Source organism: Pteropus alecto, unplaced genomic scaffold (genome assembly GCF_000325575.1).
Source record: "Pteropus alecto unplaced genomic scaffold, ASM32557v1 scaffold511, whole genome shotgun sequence".
NCBI classification, from domain to species: domain Eukaryota; kingdom Metazoa; phylum Chordata; class Mammalia; order Chiroptera; family Pteropodidae; genus Pteropus; species Pteropus alecto.
Genome location: NW_006431911.1, coordinates 1,876,805 through 1,898,806, shown reverse-complemented (window position 1 = coordinate 1,898,806; position 22,002 = coordinate 1,876,805). Strand labels below are relative to the sequence as shown.

At 42.6% G+C, this 22,002-nt stretch overlaps 1 protein-coding gene across 3 annotated transcripts in view; it reads right to left on the bottom strand.

Moving 5' to 3' along the window:
* MID1 (midline 1) overlaps positions 1-22,002 on the bottom strand; it is a 546,989-nt gene that overhangs the window by 92,296 nt on the left and 432,691 nt on the right. For 2 of the 3 annotated variants that reach the window (XM_015599319.2, XM_006906038.3), the window contains one exon: positions 5,509-6,224. In XM_015599319.2, the coding sequence (XP_015454805.1) occupies positions 5,509-6,168 (660 nt within the window). In that variant the 5' untranslated portion in view covers positions 6,169-6,224. The remainder of the gene's footprint in view (positions 1-5,508; positions 6,225-22,002) is intronic. The other variant, XM_015599326.2, reaches the window with a different exon arrangement.

The window sequence follows — 22,002 nt, the reverse complement described above, 5'->3', positions numbered from 1 at the left end:
AAGAAGGAGGGAAGGGAAAGATGTGGCCTTGAGCTTACTGTTAAAAACATATCCCTGGAGGTGTTTTCTTTTAAGCCCTATGTCATAAATAATTCTGCACTAAACTAAAAAACTTAAAATATAGGTTTTAACATATTTTACAAATATTTGGAAACATTATTTTCATCATATGGGAATTTTAGAAACATATATAGTGCAGACTAAAGAAATGTTCCCATAAAATTAGCACAAGCAGAAGTGCATTTTGAAGGGGCCAGTTAGAACTGGTGAGACCTCATATAATCGAAGTAGTTCAGAAGGCATACGACTGACTCATTCGCGTATCCTAATGGCGCCATGTGGTGAAATGTCATCAGGTGCCTCTACATTTTAGATTAAAATCTAGCCTGGAATGTTGTGAACTGGTTTGAAAAAGTATATAGGGTTACACAAAGGATGCCATATGTGAAAAAAATAAAAAATGACTGACACCGGGGAATTTACAGATATCTAGTAATTCGACGTTGTTTTTTAATAAAAGGTTTGGAAATAGTTAGGTGTAATGGTCCTTTTTCTAGAAAGCCTTGCTCCATCTCTCAGGCCTGGGGTTGGTGCCCCTGCTTTGGGCATGGGGTGCCTCTCTCCACCACCAACAGGAAAAATATTACCTGTTGGAATTCTCTACTAGACTATAAGCTCCGTGAAGGAAGGAGATTGTATCTGTTCCTATTGCCTCTACTTGTGAAGCGTATATTAACTTACTTATTCATTAATCTCTCAAAAAAGACACGTGCCCGATGTGGTTGATGGAAAGATAAATAAAATCATAGGTACGAAAGGGCTATCAAGTGTCCATCACATATTAGCACGAAACGCGAAATGTGAATTGTTCTACAATTATTTGAGATAGTCTATCAAAATCCACACCATTAAATTTAAGCCAACAAAATGCAATATAGATGAAAATATTGGTTCGTATCCAACTGGATAAAATATAATGTGATATCTGGCTCCGCTCTTATTTAGAAATTATCTTATAGAATGCTTAGTCACATATATGAATGAATATCTTTAATATTATTACAAATGTAAACTTTCACGTAGGTTTAATAGTTGATCATGAATGAAGCAGCTGACAAGTATTTATTGAGAATTAATTATCTACAAGACCCTGTGGTGAGTCTTAGGTGACGGAGCAGTTGTGAGCTGAAGGTCTCTACCTAACTTAAGGCAATTAAATCCTTGATAGAGACATAACATACGTTCAAATGACTAGATAATAAAGTGGACTAAGTGACTGATGTAGTATGAATTGTGTCCCTCCAAATTCGTATGTTGAATTCCTAACCCCCGATACTTTAGAATGTGACCTTATTTAGGAATAGGGTCACTGCAGATGTAATCAGTTATGATGAGGTCATACTGGAGGAGGGTGGGCCCTTAATCTAACATGACCGATGTCCTTATAGAAAGGGGAAATTTAGACTCAAATACATGCACACAGGGAGAACGTCATGCGAAGAGACACAGGAAGAAGAGAGCCACCTACAGTCCAAGGAGAGAAGCCTGAAACGTATCCTTCCCACAGTCCTCAGGAAGAGTGGGTCCCGCCGACATCTTGATTTTGGACTTCTGGCCTCCAGAACGGTGAGACAATAAATTTCTGTCATTTAGGCCACCTAGTTTGTGGTCTCTTGTTAGGGCAGCCTTAGCAAAATAATACAGTGGTGAACACAATTCTTCTCACAGATGAGGATTTCTCAACCTGGGCGCTATTTGGGGCCAGATAATTCTATGTGGTGGAGGTTCGACCTTCACATTGTAAAATGCAGCAGCATCCCTGGCCGCTAGCCGCCACATGCATCTCTCTCTCTCTCCCTCCCTCTCTCTCTCTCTCTCTCGCACACGCACACGCACACACACACGCACACACACCTCCTTCACTGAAACCTGCGCTATACCTACTACTATCTTCAAAGAAGAAGCGAGTTATAGAAATTCTCAGGAAAACTAAAACAAAAGTCTAGCTCAGTCCACTTACAATTTTCCCAAGTGCAAATAAAGCGCAGGACTTTCAAAAATAGAAAAACTTACAATCTGTAAATGAAATGCACAAGTGAAATCCCAAGTCTTCACCTCCAGATGAGAAGAGCTACATAGGAAAGCTGAGCTTTGATTGGAATCTTTATCAAACGATTACAAAATTCCAATGATATGACCCATCGAAAGAGGCATTACACAAATACGCTCCCTTAGCCAACTTTTAGAGTCAGACTAACAAGACAATGGTTTGGAACTTCAGCGTCAACAAACTTGAAGTGGGGCTATGCTGAAATTGAAGGGCAAGGAAAGGTCAATTTTTCTCAGTTTGTATATTTTTATAGGTCTAACTAGAGAAAAGAAACAAAAGCTCCAACATTGTACGTTGGAACAGAAGAAAAGGAATTACCGAATTGTAATTCCTTGAAAACTCTGGAATGCATTATATTAAATTCTCTTATATGTTATGTGGTTCACGGACCAAACTTTTAATCCAAGTTTGGAGGACCGAGAGGCTTCTCAAAATTCAATTAAAATGATGTAAAAAGGTCCACATTATGATATGCTCCATTTAGAGACTTATGCATTTGGCAGGAAGAATTTTCTCTTTTTATCTTAAAACAGAGTTCAGGAAATGCCGGTTTAATTTTCTCTTTGCTTCGATATTTTATGAGTGCTTTCCAATGTACGGTCTCTGAAAGCATTAGATTCCTGACATGATGCTATTTCAGATGATGTGGAAGATTTAATGTGTATGAATTCTACATGTTGGGATTTTTATGTTTTTTCTTTATGCCTAGAAAAAAAGCTGTAATATACGAAAATAAATTCCAATTCCTTAGATAAACACATGTATGCTGAGACCTAATATGAGTAAAAATGTCCACCAAAGTTTAGTGTCATTGCTTCCTAATAGGAATAATTAGCTTCCTAATTATTGCAGAATTCCCCTCCTCAAATAATGGACTTTCACGAACAGAAGGACAAAAATATTTTCAAACAGGAGACGCCTGAGTCCTTACATATCCAAATTAGTAAAGCAAATCTATCGCCCAGTCAATGAAAGCATCCTCAAATTTCTCCATGCTTTATTTGCGTCTCCACGTCATCACAAACCCATTTCTGTATGAAATGCTAAAGCCTCAGAAAAATATACTTCCGGGACACATTTACTTTTCCAGCCCCGAATAATAATTAACAAAAATACTCTCCCTTGGTTTTGGTCCTTTCGTGATACCATTATTTTCTTCAAAAATTAATGTTTATGTTATACTAGGTTTGCAAAAAACCAAGGAAGCACATATGTTCATAAATACGTGACAACTGAAATACCATAGACGCCCAAATGTCATCTATGCCCATGGCTTTTTTTTACTCTAACATAACTGGCATGTTTTAGAACAAACATGCTATGGTAGCCTGTTATTTGTTTAAATGCTTATAAGCACATTTTGTGAAAGGGCTGTAAATAAATGCTCACATTTTGTTGAGTGGCTATAAATGCATTTCAGTGCACTGGGTGTTGTTTACATGCTTATATTTCTGTAATTAGAAGAAAAAAATATGCTACATTGTAATTGTCAGACTCCTCACCACCCCGGTGACAGTATCAATGACCGCTAACCTACTGGTTTGATTAGACGAATGTACGGGGCTCATAATTGAAGAGTTTCATTTTTATGACAAAAAGCAAAGCAGGACAGTATCACTTCATAAATTTGGAGATGTTATATAATTAATTAAGGACTCCTGTGACATTACGCAATTAATGAGAAAAACCCGACCGTCGGGTTTAAATATCAAACCTGGGAGCTGATGACTATCGAATATCGCTATGAAATATTAACAAATGATCGTTAAAAACACAGTATTGATCCGATCAAAGGGAAATTTTTGATAAAGAAAAGAAGATCTGGCATGTTTACATTTTGGAAAAGAAACACACCTTTTATGTCCAATCATCCTAAACATTTTGTCCCCAACGAAAAATGAGCAGGGGCAGGGGGCGGATTATCTTGGTTTCTAAAATTTGATAGCCATATCAATTTCTGAGGAATCTGTTTTAGGGGCACAATTCATACGTGCACTGCTTTTTGCTATTATTGACTTTCGAGGTGTGTTTTTGGCGACCGTTGTGCACTGACTGCACTAGAAACCCAGTCACCGTCTATCTCCCCTTGTCTGCATCGCTAAATCCTTAGGCTGAACTTCTCTCCAAGTTTTAAAGGTGGATTTGCACCCGTGGTCATTGGGCACTTTGAGGCAGGCTGCCCAGGTGATGCTTTCGTTCCCCCAAGTGACATCTGGAAGCAAAGATTCACTTCAGCGTGTCAACTTCCTTCAGCATATCAAGAAACAGACAAAACAAATCACAGATGTGGTCAGTTAATCCTAGCGTCACCAAATAAAACTGTGAGGTCGCAGTGGACACAACCACCCACGTGTGCTAAGGAGAAGTGATAGGAACCATTTGTGAAAGGTGAGGATGTACCCTGAGTGGTAATAGTCTTTTGATCATGTGATTCATTTTTCGTTTGCTCAACAAAACAGTGTGTGTTTTTCCTGAGAGGAAAGCCTTCAATATATATTTACTCGGAGCTCTTAATTTATACTTCCTTTCCTTTTAATTGACGTCTTGTGAACTAAAATTAGCTGGTGAACCACAGTATCTCACTATCAGAGCAAACTCTCTTGGCTGAGGTTGCAATAATTAGACCCACCGTCGTCTGAAGTTGCGCAGACATCTGGAGACTTGGCTTATTTCCTCCCTAATGTATTCTATCCGTATTTAGAGAGACATTTTTTAATTTGACAAACAGTCGTATTAATTATCATTCCCTGTGCTGGAGTTAAATGAATAATTTCATGTTCAAAGTGAAGTTCAAACAGTTTTGCCCATGACATCACTGAATAAAAAGCCTACGCGAAAAAGAATTCTTTCGTGAAATCCGAGATGATCAGAGCATTCTAGTTCACCAATAAGCTGGATATCAGTTACGCAAGGAATAAAAGGTCACAGGTCCTCTAAAATCCCACATTTGCTACAGGCATTCCTCCTCCATTGTCTCGTTCGTGCGGTAACTAGATACAGGTACGATGCCAGTGAAATTAGTTTTCCCTGACGAGTGAGGAAAATAAATGCCCCACGAATGCCCAAAGCCAGATTTTACCTGCTGCCATTCCTTTCTGTCTCTCTCTCTCTCTCTCGATCTCTCTCCCTCCCTCCCTCCCGCAAGGACTGAAAATGATCCAGATTTTTGAAATGCACCCTCACCTTGACAATGGTAAAATTACAAGCAGCAGTCAACTTTTACAAGATACCCTCATTGTGTAACATTCAGAGGCTGCCAAAAAAACATGCTAAAACGGATCAGTTAACAAAGGTGAGGAGAAAACCTTCACGTGCCATGTAGCTAGCAGTGAATACACTTTTGATTTCCATGACATTTACTGGCGGAAAGGGGTTGGCTTAAGGCAGATTGGACTAACCTTCAATTTGTCATAGCGCTCACTCAAAGCTGCCACCTGATGATCTCGGTGCCGCCCAACCAGTTTACACAAGGCACAGATTAACTGGTCATCGGTCACACAGTACATATTCACCTTCTCATCCTCGTGTTCCAGGCACATCAGCCCCCGGATGTGTGAGTCTGGAATTGGCTCAATCAGACGATGGCCTGTAAAGGGCTTCTTGTTTGGGTGAGTGGCTTTCAGGCACTCGTCACAGTAGGACACTTCGCAAGTGACACAGGTCTTCACAGCGTCCTGGGCAGGATCCTGGTCACAGAACTGACAGAGGACTTTCTCGGCGGACGTCATGGCGTTGGCGTCGAATGCCCGCTCTCGGCGGGTCTCACTGGGGGAATTGGGTCCGCTCACGGATGCCTTCTGGAACCTATCGATGATGTTCTGCAGGGTGACGTTGCGCTTGAGCCCGTCTAGACCTCGCTGGCTGAGAGTGATGACATGTCTGCAGGTGGGGCACTGGAAGGCGGTGATAGACTCCACGGACTCGTTGGTGGCACAGTGTGACACCAGGATACGGTGGGCGCAGTTGAAGCAGAGGCTGTGTGCACAGGGTAGCAGGAGAGGGTCCTCGAAGAGCTCCAGACAGATAGGGCAGGTCAGCTCCGACTCCAGTGTTTCCATCTTCAGGCAAAGCTCTCTTGGGTCATCAGCAAATTCCAAGGAAGCTGATCAAGTGTCTGGAAACAGGACATAAGATCTGATTAGGCGCGAGGGGCCCAGCTGCGGGGGCTGTCGGCTTTGAAAGCATCTCAGAATAATTCCAAATACAGCTCACGGAAGGGTAAATCTGTGTACATTCCAAATAATTCTCTTTCTATTCACTAGGGAATTAAGCAGGGCGGGGGTGGGGTGGGGGGAACACCCTAAGCCAGCCTATCAGCTGACATTTTCTCAAAGTTCCAGTCAGCGGGTCGTGGGGGGCAATTTCGTTCCTTAAAAGGTTTTACTCCAAATTGGCAAGTTATCGAAACTATAATTTTCATAATTTGTATCTAATCACAATAATCTTATTGTGTCACAGCCAAGTTTTACCCTCCGTTGAAAATTAAAGTGTAGAAGCGTTAGTTAATGAACTACAGTTTTTCATAACTTTGAATTTATAAACTTACGTGCTCATATATATGTTGCAAGGACATTTTACTCTGCAATACCAAACCAGGCTTCACAGAAGGAGAAAGGCACTTATCGTAGAAATGGGCATGGAATGTATATGAAATCAAATGCATGATTTCAGCAGAAATAATGCTTAAATATAGCATGTCGATTTTCAAAATATATTCTTGAGGGAAAAAAACAGATTTCACAAAGACGATCGTGACAGAGGCAATGTTTTTGGCATATGTTTACTGCTCTACTGAATAATTCTATTGTTTAATCCGGGCAATGGGACGTCGGCGGGCAGAACGACGCGGAGAAAAATATCTAAGGGCCTTTTTAGTGGCCGCGGTGAGCTCGGGTACCAATGACCAATAACGATTTAGTCAATTAGAACAAGGATTTTAGTGGCTACGATATCCATTTGCTAAGTGGTAATAATCACGGTTTAGAAAGCAGTTTAAGGTAATGGTATCACTCCAACGTGGCTTGCAAGGGCTTCTGAGGGACCCCGAACAGCCCTCCTGGCCTAAAATCTCCCACCAAGGGCTCGTCACTGAAGCCAGCGAGCTGGCAGGAGGTCCAGCCTCACCCTCAGAGCGTGACCTCCACCAGCCTTGCCACTTCCCTCCAGGCCACCTTCGGGTGGCCCAGCTTCACGTTCCCCTCGCCTGAAGTCCTGCAGCTTTTTGTGAACTCTTGCCTGCCTTCTCTTCAAAAAGGGTAGGGGGATCCCACGTCAGCTCCAGTTCATTAAGGGGGAAGAGTCTCATGCTCATTAGCAGGCCTGGGAACCGAGCCTCTTTGAACCTTCTCCCTTTCAAGACCATTAGCAGAGGTCTGTGGAACAGTGCCGGGCATATTAATTGCAGCCCACTGCTGGCTGCGGGAGAATAGTGTGGTTCCCCGGGTGGGCGCAAGGTTCAAATCACCCTCCAGGGGGTTTTCTCAGCCAGATTTATGGGAAGCCTTCACATCCAGGGCAATGTTTAGGGATTCCAACAATCAGCCTTTTTGTATTCACACCTCCGTTTATTTACACAATTCTCAATTTCTGGAATCCCCTGACCCCGTCTGAAACAGCATCCCTCAGAAATACCATGTGGTGCTTGGGTTAAATTAATGCTCATCTTGCTACCAACTGAATGGGAACTGATCATTAAAAGTGTAGAGTTCTGTGCTGAGCTTGTTAAAAATTAAAGAGCCGCTGGCTCCACAGAAGCCTGGTATCTTAAAAAAAAAAAAAGAACCTTCAACCATTTGCTAATATTAACTACATAAGGAAAAAATAAATGGGTAGCCGGACAGGACATATTAAAGCTTGCTCGTCTTTCCACAACCTGCAATGGAACCCGATCCCAGGGCTGCTGTTGTGAGAAACTTATCATCCTTTCTTCTTCCCAGGCAACTCAACGTACAGGTGGCTTGGAAGCAATTGAAATGTTTTACCTACTGATCATTATTTTAGTTAAGCATGGAAAAATAGAATTATGCCTCAATCTAATTTCTTCTCTCTTCCCATCACGAACATGTAAATTAAAGTAAAAACGTAGCCCTTTTAGTCTGCTCTGTCGTCAGGTGCGACAAGGAGAACACTTACTGAAGGACCTCAACAGAGGGATGAGCGTCAATGACGTCTGGTCTGAGCTATGACGACAGTGTTTCTAAGTAGATGCCAGGATTCCATCCCAGAATGGCACGGCCTTTCTAGAAGTGATTCTATTGCTGACCACAATGGAAACTCGCATTTTATTCAACAGACATTTACTGAATGCCAGGCACTGCGCTGGCTCGAGAGGCCAGAATCTGGTATCTTCATCATCCGACCTCTATGATCACGGGCAAAGCGAAAATCATCTCTGTCCTTGATTATCGCGGTGCCTTTCTACATGATTTCCTATCTCCCCTCCCAACTGCACATCCCTCCATAATCTATCCTGCACTCAGAAGCCAGCAATCCTGTTCAAACATGACGGGACCCGCCTTTCTTCTGCTCTCCCCTCTAGGGGCTTCCCATCTCCCTCCCAGAGAAATCCACCAGAAGGAAACCAGCCTCTGAAAACAGAGACTCAGATGATGACCTCACTTCCTCCCACGCTACCCCTTGTTCTGCTCCGGGCACATGGCCCCGTGATTCCTGAAACATGCCAAGCACGTCCTGTCTCCCCCTGACAAGGTCTTGGAATCCACGTAACTCTCTGCTCCAGTGTCACCTTCTACGTGAACCCACGTAGAACCAATTCTCCTGCTGCCACCACAGCCACCCGTCCACTTGTCACGGCAATCGTTCTCCATCGCGGTTTGTTTTTCTCTGTTACATGTATCACCAACATATTCTATTAGTTTGTTCACGGTTCCGTCTCTCCCCGCTGCCACGCCACTCGAATACACGCTCTACAAGAGCAGAGACTTTGCTTTGCTCCTGGACGGATGTACCGCCAGTGCCCGAAACAGCGCTTTGCACATAGTAGGACTCGAACATTCACTGATTGAATTAATACACGTACTGAAGTTGGGGTTGAAACCGAAAAAGGATAAAACATAACCACTGCCTTTAAGGATCTCTCAGTATATTAGAACAGAGGCCAGCAAACTTGTTCTATAATGGGCAGGACAGTAAATATTTTTGGCATGTCAGGCCATATAGTCTCTGTTGCAACTGCTCGACTTTCATAATAGCAGACAAAAGGAGTCCTACACAATACGCGGATGAATGAGTGTGGTTATCCAACAAAATCGTGTTTACAAAAAGGGGTAGCAAGCTGGATTGGGCCTGCAGATCTTATTCTGCTGACCCATGTATTAGAAGAAAGAGACACGTAGAGCTAGCCAAAACATAAATAAAAATCACTCCCAGAGAGGTATGAATAAAATGCTGTGCGGGCGACAATGGCAATGACGGTAGATTGAGACTGACAAGAACATACAAGTTTCAAGTGCTAACGGGAAATGATATGTAATGGGATTTCACCCTGACATCAATGGAAAGAAATGATGTGAGCTGAGCGCTTAGGGGCAATTCATGTAAGGAAGATTTAATTGCAGCTGCTCAGAACTGGATCCTTTTCTTTTGCTATAGCACCTGGCGTGGTGCCTTGTGCAAGTGTCTACGCTGTAAATGATGGTTCAATGTATTAAGCGGAGATAAAATAGCTAGACGCAAAGTGAGCTTCAGCCAGTTTTCTGAATCTTTTGCCTATATCCGGCCCTAAAGGTAGGAGATTTTCGATCTGACGTCGATAATGGATCCCGTTTTTTCTACTTTCGTCCAGATGTTGCCACGATGTAGACATCATTCTTGTTAAACGACTCAACAGTACGTTACTAGTAAGCATGCGTGCCATCCCCTTGCCTTAAAAGTTAGCGTGGTTTGCTTTCTAGTTTTCTTTAAAGTATCTCTTTTGATAAGTGCAAATGCCATTCATTCTTTCGCCAAATACTGAAGTTTCTCTAGGTGCTTGGTCCTGGGACAAGGGCTGGTAACATGTGGCCCCTGCCTCAATGACCTTACGGTCCATTAGAAGAGAAGGAATACGAACAAATTGTTATGCAACGTAACAAAAGACACATGTCAAGGACTGGGTGAAGAGGATGGGGAAGCTTCCTGAAGTAGGCAACATGCGAGGTGGGTTCTAGAAGACGAACAGGGGTTCGCCGAGAACACAGAGGTAAGTGGGGGTAGATTCTGAACATGTTGTCTTTCTGGAACTCCCATAATTTAATTTGCAAGCCTAAGGGGGAGGGGGAGCGCGCCCGCAACTTCTTAGCTGTCACTACAATGGAAGGAAATCACACTTGCATATCATTGCCAGGAAATCCTATAGGTCAACACTTTTCTGAATGGGCTGACCGGTCCTCATTCAGAGGAGGATGTGGGAAACCACGGGAACCCCTTGCGACAAACCGGGAATGGCGACGACTCACGGCTCACACTTCTGCTCGTCCAAGGTTTGCAGTCTAGAGCAGGGCGCAGAATTGTGAGTGAAAGGAAAGAGCTGGAGGGGTGACCAGACGATCTAGAATGGTCCACGGCTCGGCTATTTATCAGCTGCGTGTCCCTGGGTGAGTATTCACAGATGTTCCTTCCAGCGCTCACAGTGATCACATCCCTAAGCAGGAGAGTCTTTAGTCACAAGTTACCTTTGAGCCCTGCATCCTGGGACACAGTGAATGCAAGGTGTCTTTCAAGAAACTTCCTTACAGATTCAAGACTTCTGAGGAGAGCAGTTCTTTAAAATGGAAAATTAATAGATGGATATTTCAGAGGAAAACAATGACTATGTATTTTTACACTTCTCCCTCTTTCCTTCCCTCTCTCATTCTGTGTATCACTAAAATTATGCTTTTCTGGTTTTCCTCTGTAACCGCTGCTGACTTCTTGCAGCTAACCAAAGTCAAGGTGCTTTCTAAAGGTCCAGCTTTCCTTCAAAAAGCCAGGCTGTTCGTTCATTTCATGTTCTGCCTCTGATAATGACTCCTAGGCATGGACCTCAAATGCCATCTCTTTCCAGAATCCCAGTTCAACACTGACAGTTCTTTGCTTCATTTCCTCTAAGTGCCCCAACTCAGAGTGTGCATGTCATGGGAGTTCTCAGCTTCTATCCCAAACCTGTCTGCCCCCCAAGAGTCCAGGTGTCTCATAGAGTTTCCATTTCCAGTCTCCTGATCACCACGAGTCAGAAACCCACCTCTCTCTCTGGGAGAGACAGAATAATGGCCCCCAAAGACATCCACACCCTAATTCCCAGAACCCGTGAGCATATCAGGTTACAAGGCAAAGAGGAATTCAGGTTGCAGATAGAATTAAGGTTGCTAAGCAGCTGACTTTGAGACCAAGATAGTAGACGAGATGATCCTGGTGTACCCGATGTCATCACAAGGGTCCTTAAATGTCAAAATGGGAGGCAAAAGAGTAGTGTTAGACGATGCGATGTGAAAAAGACTCGAGAGGCCATTGCTGGCGCAGAAGACGGAAGGGGTCCACAAGCCACGGGATGTGGGCGGCCTCTAGAAGCTGAAAAAGGTAAAGAAACATATTCCCTAGAACCTCCAGAAAGGAATGCGGCCCTGCAGAGACCTTCAATACAGCCCAGTGAGACCTGTGTCAGACTTCTGACCTCCAGCGTCGTTTAAAGCCATCAAGTGTTGTGGTAATATGCTTCAGTATCAATAAGAAACTATGCCCTCTCTGTCCCCCGAAAGCAAATCATTAGCCAATACACGTAAGTGTCAATCCTTAGCAGTTCTTCGGTTTCCTTCCCACTGCCTCTGTGTTGATCTAGATCTTTACTGCGTTCCTAGACTCATTTGCTATTTGACCTCCAATCTTACGTGCTTCGGTTTCATCTCTGCAACATGCTTCTGGCACCACAGCTTTTTCCTGTCACTTCTCTTAAAGGAGGAAAACATTGTGCAGCTCCCTGCCGCCCAAAGTAGGGGTCCTGACGCCTTATCTCCTTTTTCAAAGCCTTGCCCAAGTTTCTCCCAAACCGCTTCTTCAACCTTATTCCCTTCATTTCTTATACCAGCGACCCCAGTCGGTGGGACCATCTCCTGCTCTTAGTAATTGCCTTTCCTCTTTTTCCCAGCGCGAATCATTTTTTTCCTTCATGAAGTATTTTTTGGTTTTATGTTTATTTTCTAGTTTTTTTTTTTTTTTTTTTTTAGATGAGGTTTGAGCATCCTAGAGGCCCCAAGATTCTTGGCACTCTAAGATGAGCTTAGAGCATCCTAGAGGCCCAAAGATTCCCTGGTCACTCTTGTATTTGGTGATCTCATACTAAACAAAGGGGCATTGTTTTAAAAGATGGCTCTACATAGCGTGGCATGTCTTAAATATTTACGATTAGCAAAGTAAAGCTTTTAAATGAAAAACACAAAGCAATATAATTATCCTAGTCACAAAATAACTGAAGTATTTTTTGAAAAATAGTATTTCCTAGTACACGACAGAATGGGACCCAGGTTTAAAGTTATATAATCCATCTCGTTCTTTCACTAGAGTCAGATTAGCTCTGGGACCAATACAGGCATGCACGCACGAGCACACGCACAAACACAAATCTCATATGGAGATAATATTCAGCCTAAATTTGAGGCCAATTATGAATGGGTGGCCTGAGCCAAAAGACCACCTTCCCCTGAACACTCCCCACAATAAACCTGGATGTAAGAGGCTCGTGCCTTTGGGGGTTAAGGAAACTCAATCAACAGAGAGGCGGAGAAGTACGGGTGAGGGCTGTAGGGATGATGGAACCTTGGCACCCAAGCGATGGTCGAGGTAATCTGGCTGATCCAGTTGCCTTGGCAGACGGCCCCATGCTCCCTCTGGAATCCAGCTATCATCATCCTGAGATAGCACTCACCCCAGGAGGTGACTTTCCCAGAGGGAGGAGGGCTTTCTTTGGTCCAAGATATAAGATCTGGAAGGAAGACTGAGAAAAAGTTCCCAGTGGAGGAGAAAGGACATCAGAACTTAAAAGAGTTCGGATGTAGGGTTTGGGCTGGAGAAGGGAGGTGCAGAACTCAGGATGGGGGTCTTTATGGATTATTGTTATAGGCCAAGGAGACAGAAGTTCGAAGGGATCGCGTCTGTTGGATTCATCTGTTTTTGCCCCCTCTTTTGAAATAGGAGGCAAGACTACTGACCAGGCAAGTCCATGCAGAGAACACATTGAAAACCCTGCCTATGCTGTCGCAACCCTGGCCACCATCCTGCTTGGTAACTTATTTTAGAATTTCACAACTTTATTCCTTGGATCTCCTGGCCTCTGCGATGAGGCAATGAAGATAATCTGCACCTTGAAGAAACACCTAGGATCCCTGTGAATTAGCCCGCATTGCAAGGGTTAATCCATGGCCAAAGTCAATGAGCAGTTTCTAGTTCAAAATCCTAAGAATATGGAAATTTTACCCATATTTTCAATAAGTGACCGAGAATTAGGAGTCTCCAGACCGAGTGCATTCTATGAACTCAATCGCCTACTAGAATTAAGCAGATATTTGATTGTCGGCATTTCATCCGTGAGCTTTTTAATTCCACATTTCTCTTAATGGAGGCACTGCTATTTTAATCATAGGATATACCCATTTCTCAGTGCTTCCCCACATGTCATGTCTGCATGGTCTATGAAAAATAATCATTTTTTCTAATTTGGAGTATATGAAAAAGAGCACACGTGCCAGCCACCGATAATTTCACTTTCAGTCCCTCGCTCTGTACCCTTCTGAAAGCCATCACTAGGAGGGAAATTCATGAGTCACTAGACAAAGGAATAAACTTGGATACCAACACTAGGTGGCCTGCGATCAATTATTGGTATCAGGTGGCTCTCAGCCACTGCCTGGATGATTCTCAGGGCACTTCCTCTGTTTCCACTCCCCCAAATATCCTCTGGGGTATGGGAACTAAGCTCAACGTTAAATTTACCGAAACATAACCGAGGTGACAAACACACTGTAAAAAGCGCACAATGTTACACCGAGCCACATAAAAATGGTTTGGAAAAAGAAATTCCTAAAAGTGTACCGAAAAAGGGTCAGCATCAGAAATGTTACGAATCCAATAAATTTCATTCTTTATGAGTCCTGAATTTCAGAAACATGATCAAGTCCATTTCCTACCCCGTCTCTTCACATGGGTAATTAAGATTTAGTTGACTTACTGTCATCTGGAGTTTTGCTATGAGATGACGCCTGTTATAGAACCACACGTGGAGTGATTTTTTAAAGACCGTGGAATGATGTTCTGACCTTGGATGAGCAGAAATACAGACTTTCAGCGGACTCCCAACTTCAGAACTGTAAAACCTTGGAATTTAACCTCGGTGTCTGAGGCAGGGTTTGCAACAGAGACTAACGTCAGAAGGGACTTGCTCTCATCTCACGTAAAAACTGGATGCTACATCCAGGATGAATTCAGCACGAATGGACTATTTTAAATAACATCGCACAAGCACTCAATGTATCCTACAGCTGAGTTATAAAAACCACAGAATAAATGTACTCCCCGAACGCTACTTTGCTGCTTAGTACCCTGGCTGATTTGAGAGACGAGTGAATCAGTAAAGTGCACGACAAAACAGGGCCATGGAATGAGGGGGAGAGGGGAGAGAGGGAGATGCACTGGGATTTAATGGCATTCTGAAAGACTGGAAATCGATATCACAACATAGGCAGATGACGGCAGAGAGCAGGAAAAATGCAAAGTGGTTCTTAAAGCAACAGTGTAAATAATACATTGAGTAGGAACAGGCGATAAAAAACAGTGATCCCGTAACATTCTATAGGTAATGCCTCCGAAATGACATTGTGGTTAACCTCTGACTGTCAGCACACTCAAACTCGTTCACTTAATCAGTGACAGATGACTGAGAATTTCTGCCAACCAAATTTTAGGGCACCGGAGGGACCGATTGAAAAAAAATAAGTGACAAGCAGATAAGCGCTGAGGCTCTAGCCTCAACTTTTAAAACAACTGATTAGTACAAGATTTTCAATAACTCGTCATTTCATCCTTATTCTAAGAAGTGTTAAAGTTAAAATGTTTGACCTGATACCTAAAGCGACAACCAGGGAAGACTTTTAATTTCACCAAACAACCACCTGGTGGAATTTCTGCAAATTGAATTAAACTGTTCCCAAAACCTTTCCTGTACTTGCACATCTGTCTCTCACACGCTCGTTTTTTAGTAATTAGATCTCTAGGACATTCTTTAAAATAATCACATACCCTTCTTGACCATGCAGCCTGATTAATAATGAATGAACATTCCTGAAAAGAATCACTCGAAAGCATGGCAGATGTCTTTTAGGGATATGAAGGCTTTAATGATAAAAATTAAGGAGAAATGGGAGCTAGGTCACACTGTCTGGTTATTTTAATTGAAACCTACTCTCCCAAATTTCCTTAACAGAGCGCTGAAACACACCTTCTGGAGTTCACTTATGCAAGCAGACAAACAAAAAAGACAAAATGGCAATGCAAAAAAAGCAATCCAGATTTCTCCAGGGACAACTGACCAGACGACTGACCGATCCTGCTCTGTCTTAATAGTGAAGAAACCCCCTCGACAGTCTCAGAAATGCAATTTGTTGTACTGAAAGGCTGATAAACAGGTTAAAAACAGGAAATAGCACATTCGCCCTTAATAATCCTTCTAGCATCTCTCCAGACTCTTACAAACAGATCGCCTTGAATACCCACCAATGGACTGCACCCTAGTTCTTTTTGAAGAAACATCGCCGTAGGCAGAGGATGGGAACCCACGAAATGACAGACAAGCCACCGAGACCAGATGGTGGGTGGCAGGCAGTGCTGGAGCGGTCCTGTGTGTCTGTGAGAGCGTCAACAGTGAACCACAACAGGAAAATCGACGCGACAATTCCAGGAAGGCCAGCTCCACCTCATCCACCCCGCCAGGGTTGCTGAGTTGAAAAATCCAACCTCCCTCTTACTTTTCCACATGCCTCTGACACGGACCCCGTCGTGGCTTCCCTATGCCCTCGCCCACTTCAACATTCAACTGAAACCAGATGAAAAGCCAGCTCAGGTCAGGTCAACACCCAACAAAAAAAATGATAAGTTGGCACCAGGATCTGTACACCCTCTTTCCTCACAGGGAGCAGCAGCGAGTCAGTATGCTACAGCTGAGCGCTGGATGCCAGCTTTCCACACTGCCAACAGGAGCTGCCCTGCCTGGCTCCCACGGTCAGCGACCAATGGTCGCCTAGCTTGCATTTCGGTCCTTTCGGTGTGCTATTGAGTACATCATCACATTGTGCTCTGGACATTGCTTTTTTTATTTTTAATAATACGCTTATTATTTTGTGTCTAGTTAACCAATGCCACCATAATATCTATATCTATATCTAAATATATATATCTGGAAGAAGTCTTTTAAAATGTTACAGCAGGAAAAATGATCTCTTGCACAGACAGGACAAAGCAGAGTAATTTTTTCTTCCAAAAATAGAGATCTAAATTGCTATCTACCATGCTGATAAACAATTGAAAATATGTGTTCGAAATATACACATATGTAATTACACACGAACAAGTTCACGGACGTACATGTATATAATGTGCACACACGGCACATCTCCTGTATATATGTATAATATGTGTATACCTACATATAGTACATACATAAACACACACACGGCAAAGTCGTCATGGGCGTCCCAAATTTCAGTCTCCAGAATGGCAAAGAAAGAGTGAACTGAGGATGGAAAGTCATCTTGTCAAAAGGGATTGTCTAAAGGAAGAAGGGGAAGCTGTCTTCCCCACAGCAAACAACAATGAAATGTGTCCTGCTCTGTAGTTCTTTCAAGGACGTTGCTTATCACAATGTCAGGCAAGAACTGCCACTAAAGTAAATCATCAGCAAAGTGTAAAAATACCTAACCGAACCAAAACAAACACGCTGACTGTAAACCTGCGCGGGTCCCTTTATACACCAGACATCTGGACTCCACCAAAGGTGTTTAAAGAACATTCTTGATAAAGGGCGAACAGGAGGCAAGAGGTACTTCCTCATGTTGCGCCATTTGCATATTGCAGCGCCTACGTTTCATGGCATTGCGACACCTTACAGTAAGCCAAAGTGTGCTTCGCACGCTCAGACATCAAAATGCAAGCATATATTTTCTTGCCTTATGTCTCTACGAATGATAATTTCATTTGTCTTCTAACAATAAACAAAGGGATTGCTCAATTTCACGTACAGATGACTTTCCTAAGCAGCCCTCACTGTCCATGGAAGAGACTCACTTATACCATCAAACAGAATTTGAAAGAACTTTTCATCGAGAGATTCAAAAGCATCGTTTCTGTTAAAACGACGTTAAAACCGTCAAAATTGCTGAGACATTTTGGCGTTGTGCAAAATTCGCCTGAACACCTCAAGTGGAAACATCAGGAAACACATTTACTCCACCCCTCAAAACCAAAAGGAAATGATCAACAACAACAAATTTTAAAATCTTCTAAAGAGCATAGTCTGACAAGCTTTACAGGAAATTTTCCACTATCAGAGGGGCTCAGACACTTCATTATCTTTTACAGTTTATGTTAAGAAATAAAGCATCCGATTTTAAAGGCAAATGGAACCTATTGTGTATTGTATTGAAAATGACTGATATTTTCCAGGTCTGTCCTGTACCAGGGTCCCAGGGAAGAACAGGGTTCTGAGGCAGTAACAGCAGATTTGAAAGAGAAGGAAGGGAGAGAGAACTCATCACACCTAGTCACACACAGAAGTCCACAAGCAAGTCTCCCGGAGTGCGGACCAGCAGCGTGACGGTGGAAGAAACGGAAGCCACTGATCCCTGTGAAACCACCCACAGGTGAAAAGCGCTTAAACACCACCTTCCCTGAATGCTTTTCCGAGTGCATTTCAAATTCGAGAGGAATTTCTATATACATCCATAGAGCTATTTCTGTATCTATATAAAATCCTACATATGTCTACAATGGAATTCGTTTTTGTCGCCATATACAAATATGTCTGTGTGTATATGCACACGCACACAGACGAAAGCACCTTTGCAAAATTACTTGGGACTTACGGAATTCACTCTTCGGACCTCCTGAATTAGAGAAAATTTCCTTCCTCTGTGCAAAAACAGAAACTTGCAAATAATCTATGCACTGAAAAAGAAAAAAAATACGCCCACTCATTTCTGAAAAGGGTAGCCTGGAAATTAGCAAAATGACCTAGGAGGTCTAGTCTCTGAAGGAAAGGCCAGTTGAGCTGGATTTTTGCAGCAAGTAGATTCCACCTGGAAAACCACTTGCCACTTGGGGAAACTTTTCCTTACTTCTTTTATTAAATACTCCTCTAGAAGGCAGAGCAAGTACACACTCTCCCCTTCCCACTTATTATCCGCCAGGAGAAAAATGCATCAAAAACTAGTCGCTGATGACGGCCAACGTGGCATATCACAACTGTGCTCTGAGCTCTGGAAAACCTAAGTTCAGCCATGGAATCGACCAACCTGGTCCCATGACTCACCAAGGTAATGGCGATGTTACATAGTAACGGATTCCTATTGTATGAAAGGACTGGGAAATTCTCTCGAATATGATAGCCCCTTTTCTCAAAGGAAATTGCTTTTTCTCTCAACTTCAAAGCGAGCCACACACAAAAACCTCACGCTCACAATACCCTGAAGCTACTTTGGGATCTTCAAAAATAAAGAAAAGTAACCCTTATTCACAACTCCTGGTTAACTATTATGAAGAACATGCTTTAATGACTTCCCGTGATCGCTGAAGCCCGACCGTCAGGGACTGAAGTCTTTTTTTTTTTTTTCCCCCTAAGGCGCAGAAAGAGGAGTGACTCTTTTTGTCCTGAACTGTTATTGTAAAGCACCACATGAGAGAAGGGGATGATGGGAACGTGGCAATGAAAAGGACAACCGCGCTGACAAACGAAAACAGGATATTAAGAATGGAGTTGGACTACGTGTCCCTAAAGAACAAAGGCGGGAGCTTCTTGGGAGAAATGCGATCAAAAGTGCTTTGAACAGATTTAAATACTAACGGATGAACTAGTTTTTCAGGAAGCCAGAGATCTTCAAGTCCGGGGCGGTGTAATTAGGTTATCGTTAAAACACGCACATACACAGACAACTTAAAGCAGGCATGAAATTAAAAGTGCTTTCAAATTACGTTAAATCATCCACTTTCCAATTGCAGAAATCTTGAAATTTCTAGATCTATCTTTTGCCCCATCTAAACGAAGATACTGGTTTTTAATTAACTGAGCTAACTTTGTATATATTACTAAAAACATTGAATTTTTTACAAAAAGAAAACCACCTCTCCCATTCAGAGCATACTCTAACTTACACTTTAATAAAACCTTTAAATAGACCTTTCAAGAACTCCCAGAGAAGCTATGGGATACATTCTGTGTTGAGAAACAATCCCCGCAACTAACTAGCTAACATTCGCATAACAGATTGGTTTTGTCAAGTCGCGTTTTATCATCTTCTACTTTTCTTCTGATGCCAATTCTGCTAAAGCTGCTAGTATCACAATATATTCGATAAGATCGTCAGAGTTCCTTAGTTTACTGGTCTTATCACATAAGAAGAATTATAATAATTCTTATTACTATTATTATTGCAGTCCCTAAGCTAACGGGGTTCAGAAAAGTAAATGGTATAGCCTACCTCGTACTGTATCTAAAATTGTAGGTTTTTTTCCTCTTCTTTAAATTCTGATACTATTCTTTTTTTCTCTTTCTATTGTGCGACAAGAAATGGACCGAGGGGCTTTCTTCGTTAAGATAATGCATTTAATTCAGCTTTCTCCTTGACATGCTGTCAGAAAACTTGGGGTTAAGCCCTGAGCTCAACTGACCCAACAGTCCGTGGTTTAGTTTGGGGGTGAGACCATCACTGCGGCGTCGTGCAAAGAAACATGTACCTTGAAACCAGATAAACCTGAGTTCAAACCCTGGCTCTGCCATTTCCTAGCAAAGGCGGATAGGAGCCAGCTACTCCACATATGTTACACTCACAGATACGCTGCATATCTTATAGTTTCCTTATCAGTCAAATGTGACAAGTGAGAGCAAGCTCAACGGGTCCTTAGAGGATGAAGTAAAGTTTGAAAAGTGCCTGGCAGACTTGAGCTCTCAGATCCTTCTTCGCCTCTAGTCCCCAATCGCTTCTTCTCACTCTTCTTTGAATATATTAATTATCTGTATTTTTTATTGGAAACATCTTCAAACCGGTTTTGGAAACAGGAAGGATATAAATCCATTATTTTATTCTATAAGGATCATGGAGTGTCTTACGCGAAGGAACGGTATATGATCAATTAGTAAACTAGCATTCTTATTATTAACATTAAGTACTCTTTAATAAATGTCTTCATTTATTTCCTAGACTTCAATATATCTTTATTCACTACCACTGGGTCTCCCACCACACAATCTTGAGGCTTCGGTTGTCTGCAGCCTGTCCCATATGAATCCTTTGCCAGAAGTTTTTATTTTGCAGGACATACGGGACCCTGGTAGGGGTGGAGCAAGCGAGACTATCAAAAAGTAAAAGATTTCAGATTTTCCCTACTTACAAGCTCTTCAGTTAAACTACAGTTTCGTGGATGCTGGCAGAAGACGAGAGACCTCTGAATCGGAGACTAAGGATGCTTTTAGTCAGGGAAGCAAACACCATGTTTCATGTTCATATCAGTCCCCTGCCCCCTCAAGTCCCACAGAGCATCCCAGGTACACAGGTACATGCTGCATATGCAGGGGGTTTGCATCGGAGCTGAGCAACCCCAATCTTAGGATACCTGGGGCTCTTTCATTATGGGCTGACTGCAAGCAAACCTGCCCAACCTTTGCCCTGGAGAGAGACACCATGTTAATTATAATGGACAACCAACCAACCTGCCTTCTACTCTGGATGGAGACATTCTATCTCCGTCTTCCAAGGCTGTTCGCAATACAAACATCCTTAAAAAGATGGTCTGGAACAAAGGCCATCAGCACATTCGGCTCACAAAGAGGTAAAGAAACTTTGGAGATCTGTGGAGAATTATTTCCCACCAGACGCAGCCTGTTTCCTCCTGGAAATCTGACCAATAGTGATCACTAGGAATCAGATCACTACTAGGCTTTCTAGCAGTCACGGTAGAGGCAGTTAACTAATGTTGAATGACCCTTGAGCCATGAAGACCAGAGGTAAAAGGAGCCCCAAGAAAGTGCGCCATGCTCCTCATCCCCACCATCCTCTAACGACAGCTGATGAACCAGGGAAATGGGCAGAGAGCAGGTAGCCCCGCCACACACACTTTGCCCGAATAAACAGCCCTTAATAACTTCATTATTTGGCCCAAATCAGTCCGTATCTGGTCTGTAACTTCAACTCTTCATTCTTAACCTAAATTCATTTTAAGAGTTTGGAAGAGGAAGCTAGTTTCGTCACTTTTATGGCATTAGGATTCCTATATGTACATTAATTTGGCTTTCTTTATTATTATTATTTTTTTAATTTTAGAATTACTTTTGGTGTGATACCAAAGAGAAAGTCATTTCTCTGATTTGTCTTTCATCCAACAGGTACTTTTGAGGTCTCGCCGTGTGCTAGGTTATGCTCTGGGCACCAGGAATGCACCAGTGAATATGACAGCAAAGGTCTGTCCTGGGAGAGCTTATGTTTTAATAAGGGAAATATAAATGAATCCAGGAAATAGGTGAGAAAACAGGATAATTTCAAAGAACCATACATCAAATGAAAAATAAAAGGGATGGCATGACGGAAGACAGAGGGGTGGGTATAGTAGGTCTACTTTAGCTGAGAAGATATTTCTACTCGTATCTGTGCAGTCTCTCTTGGTAT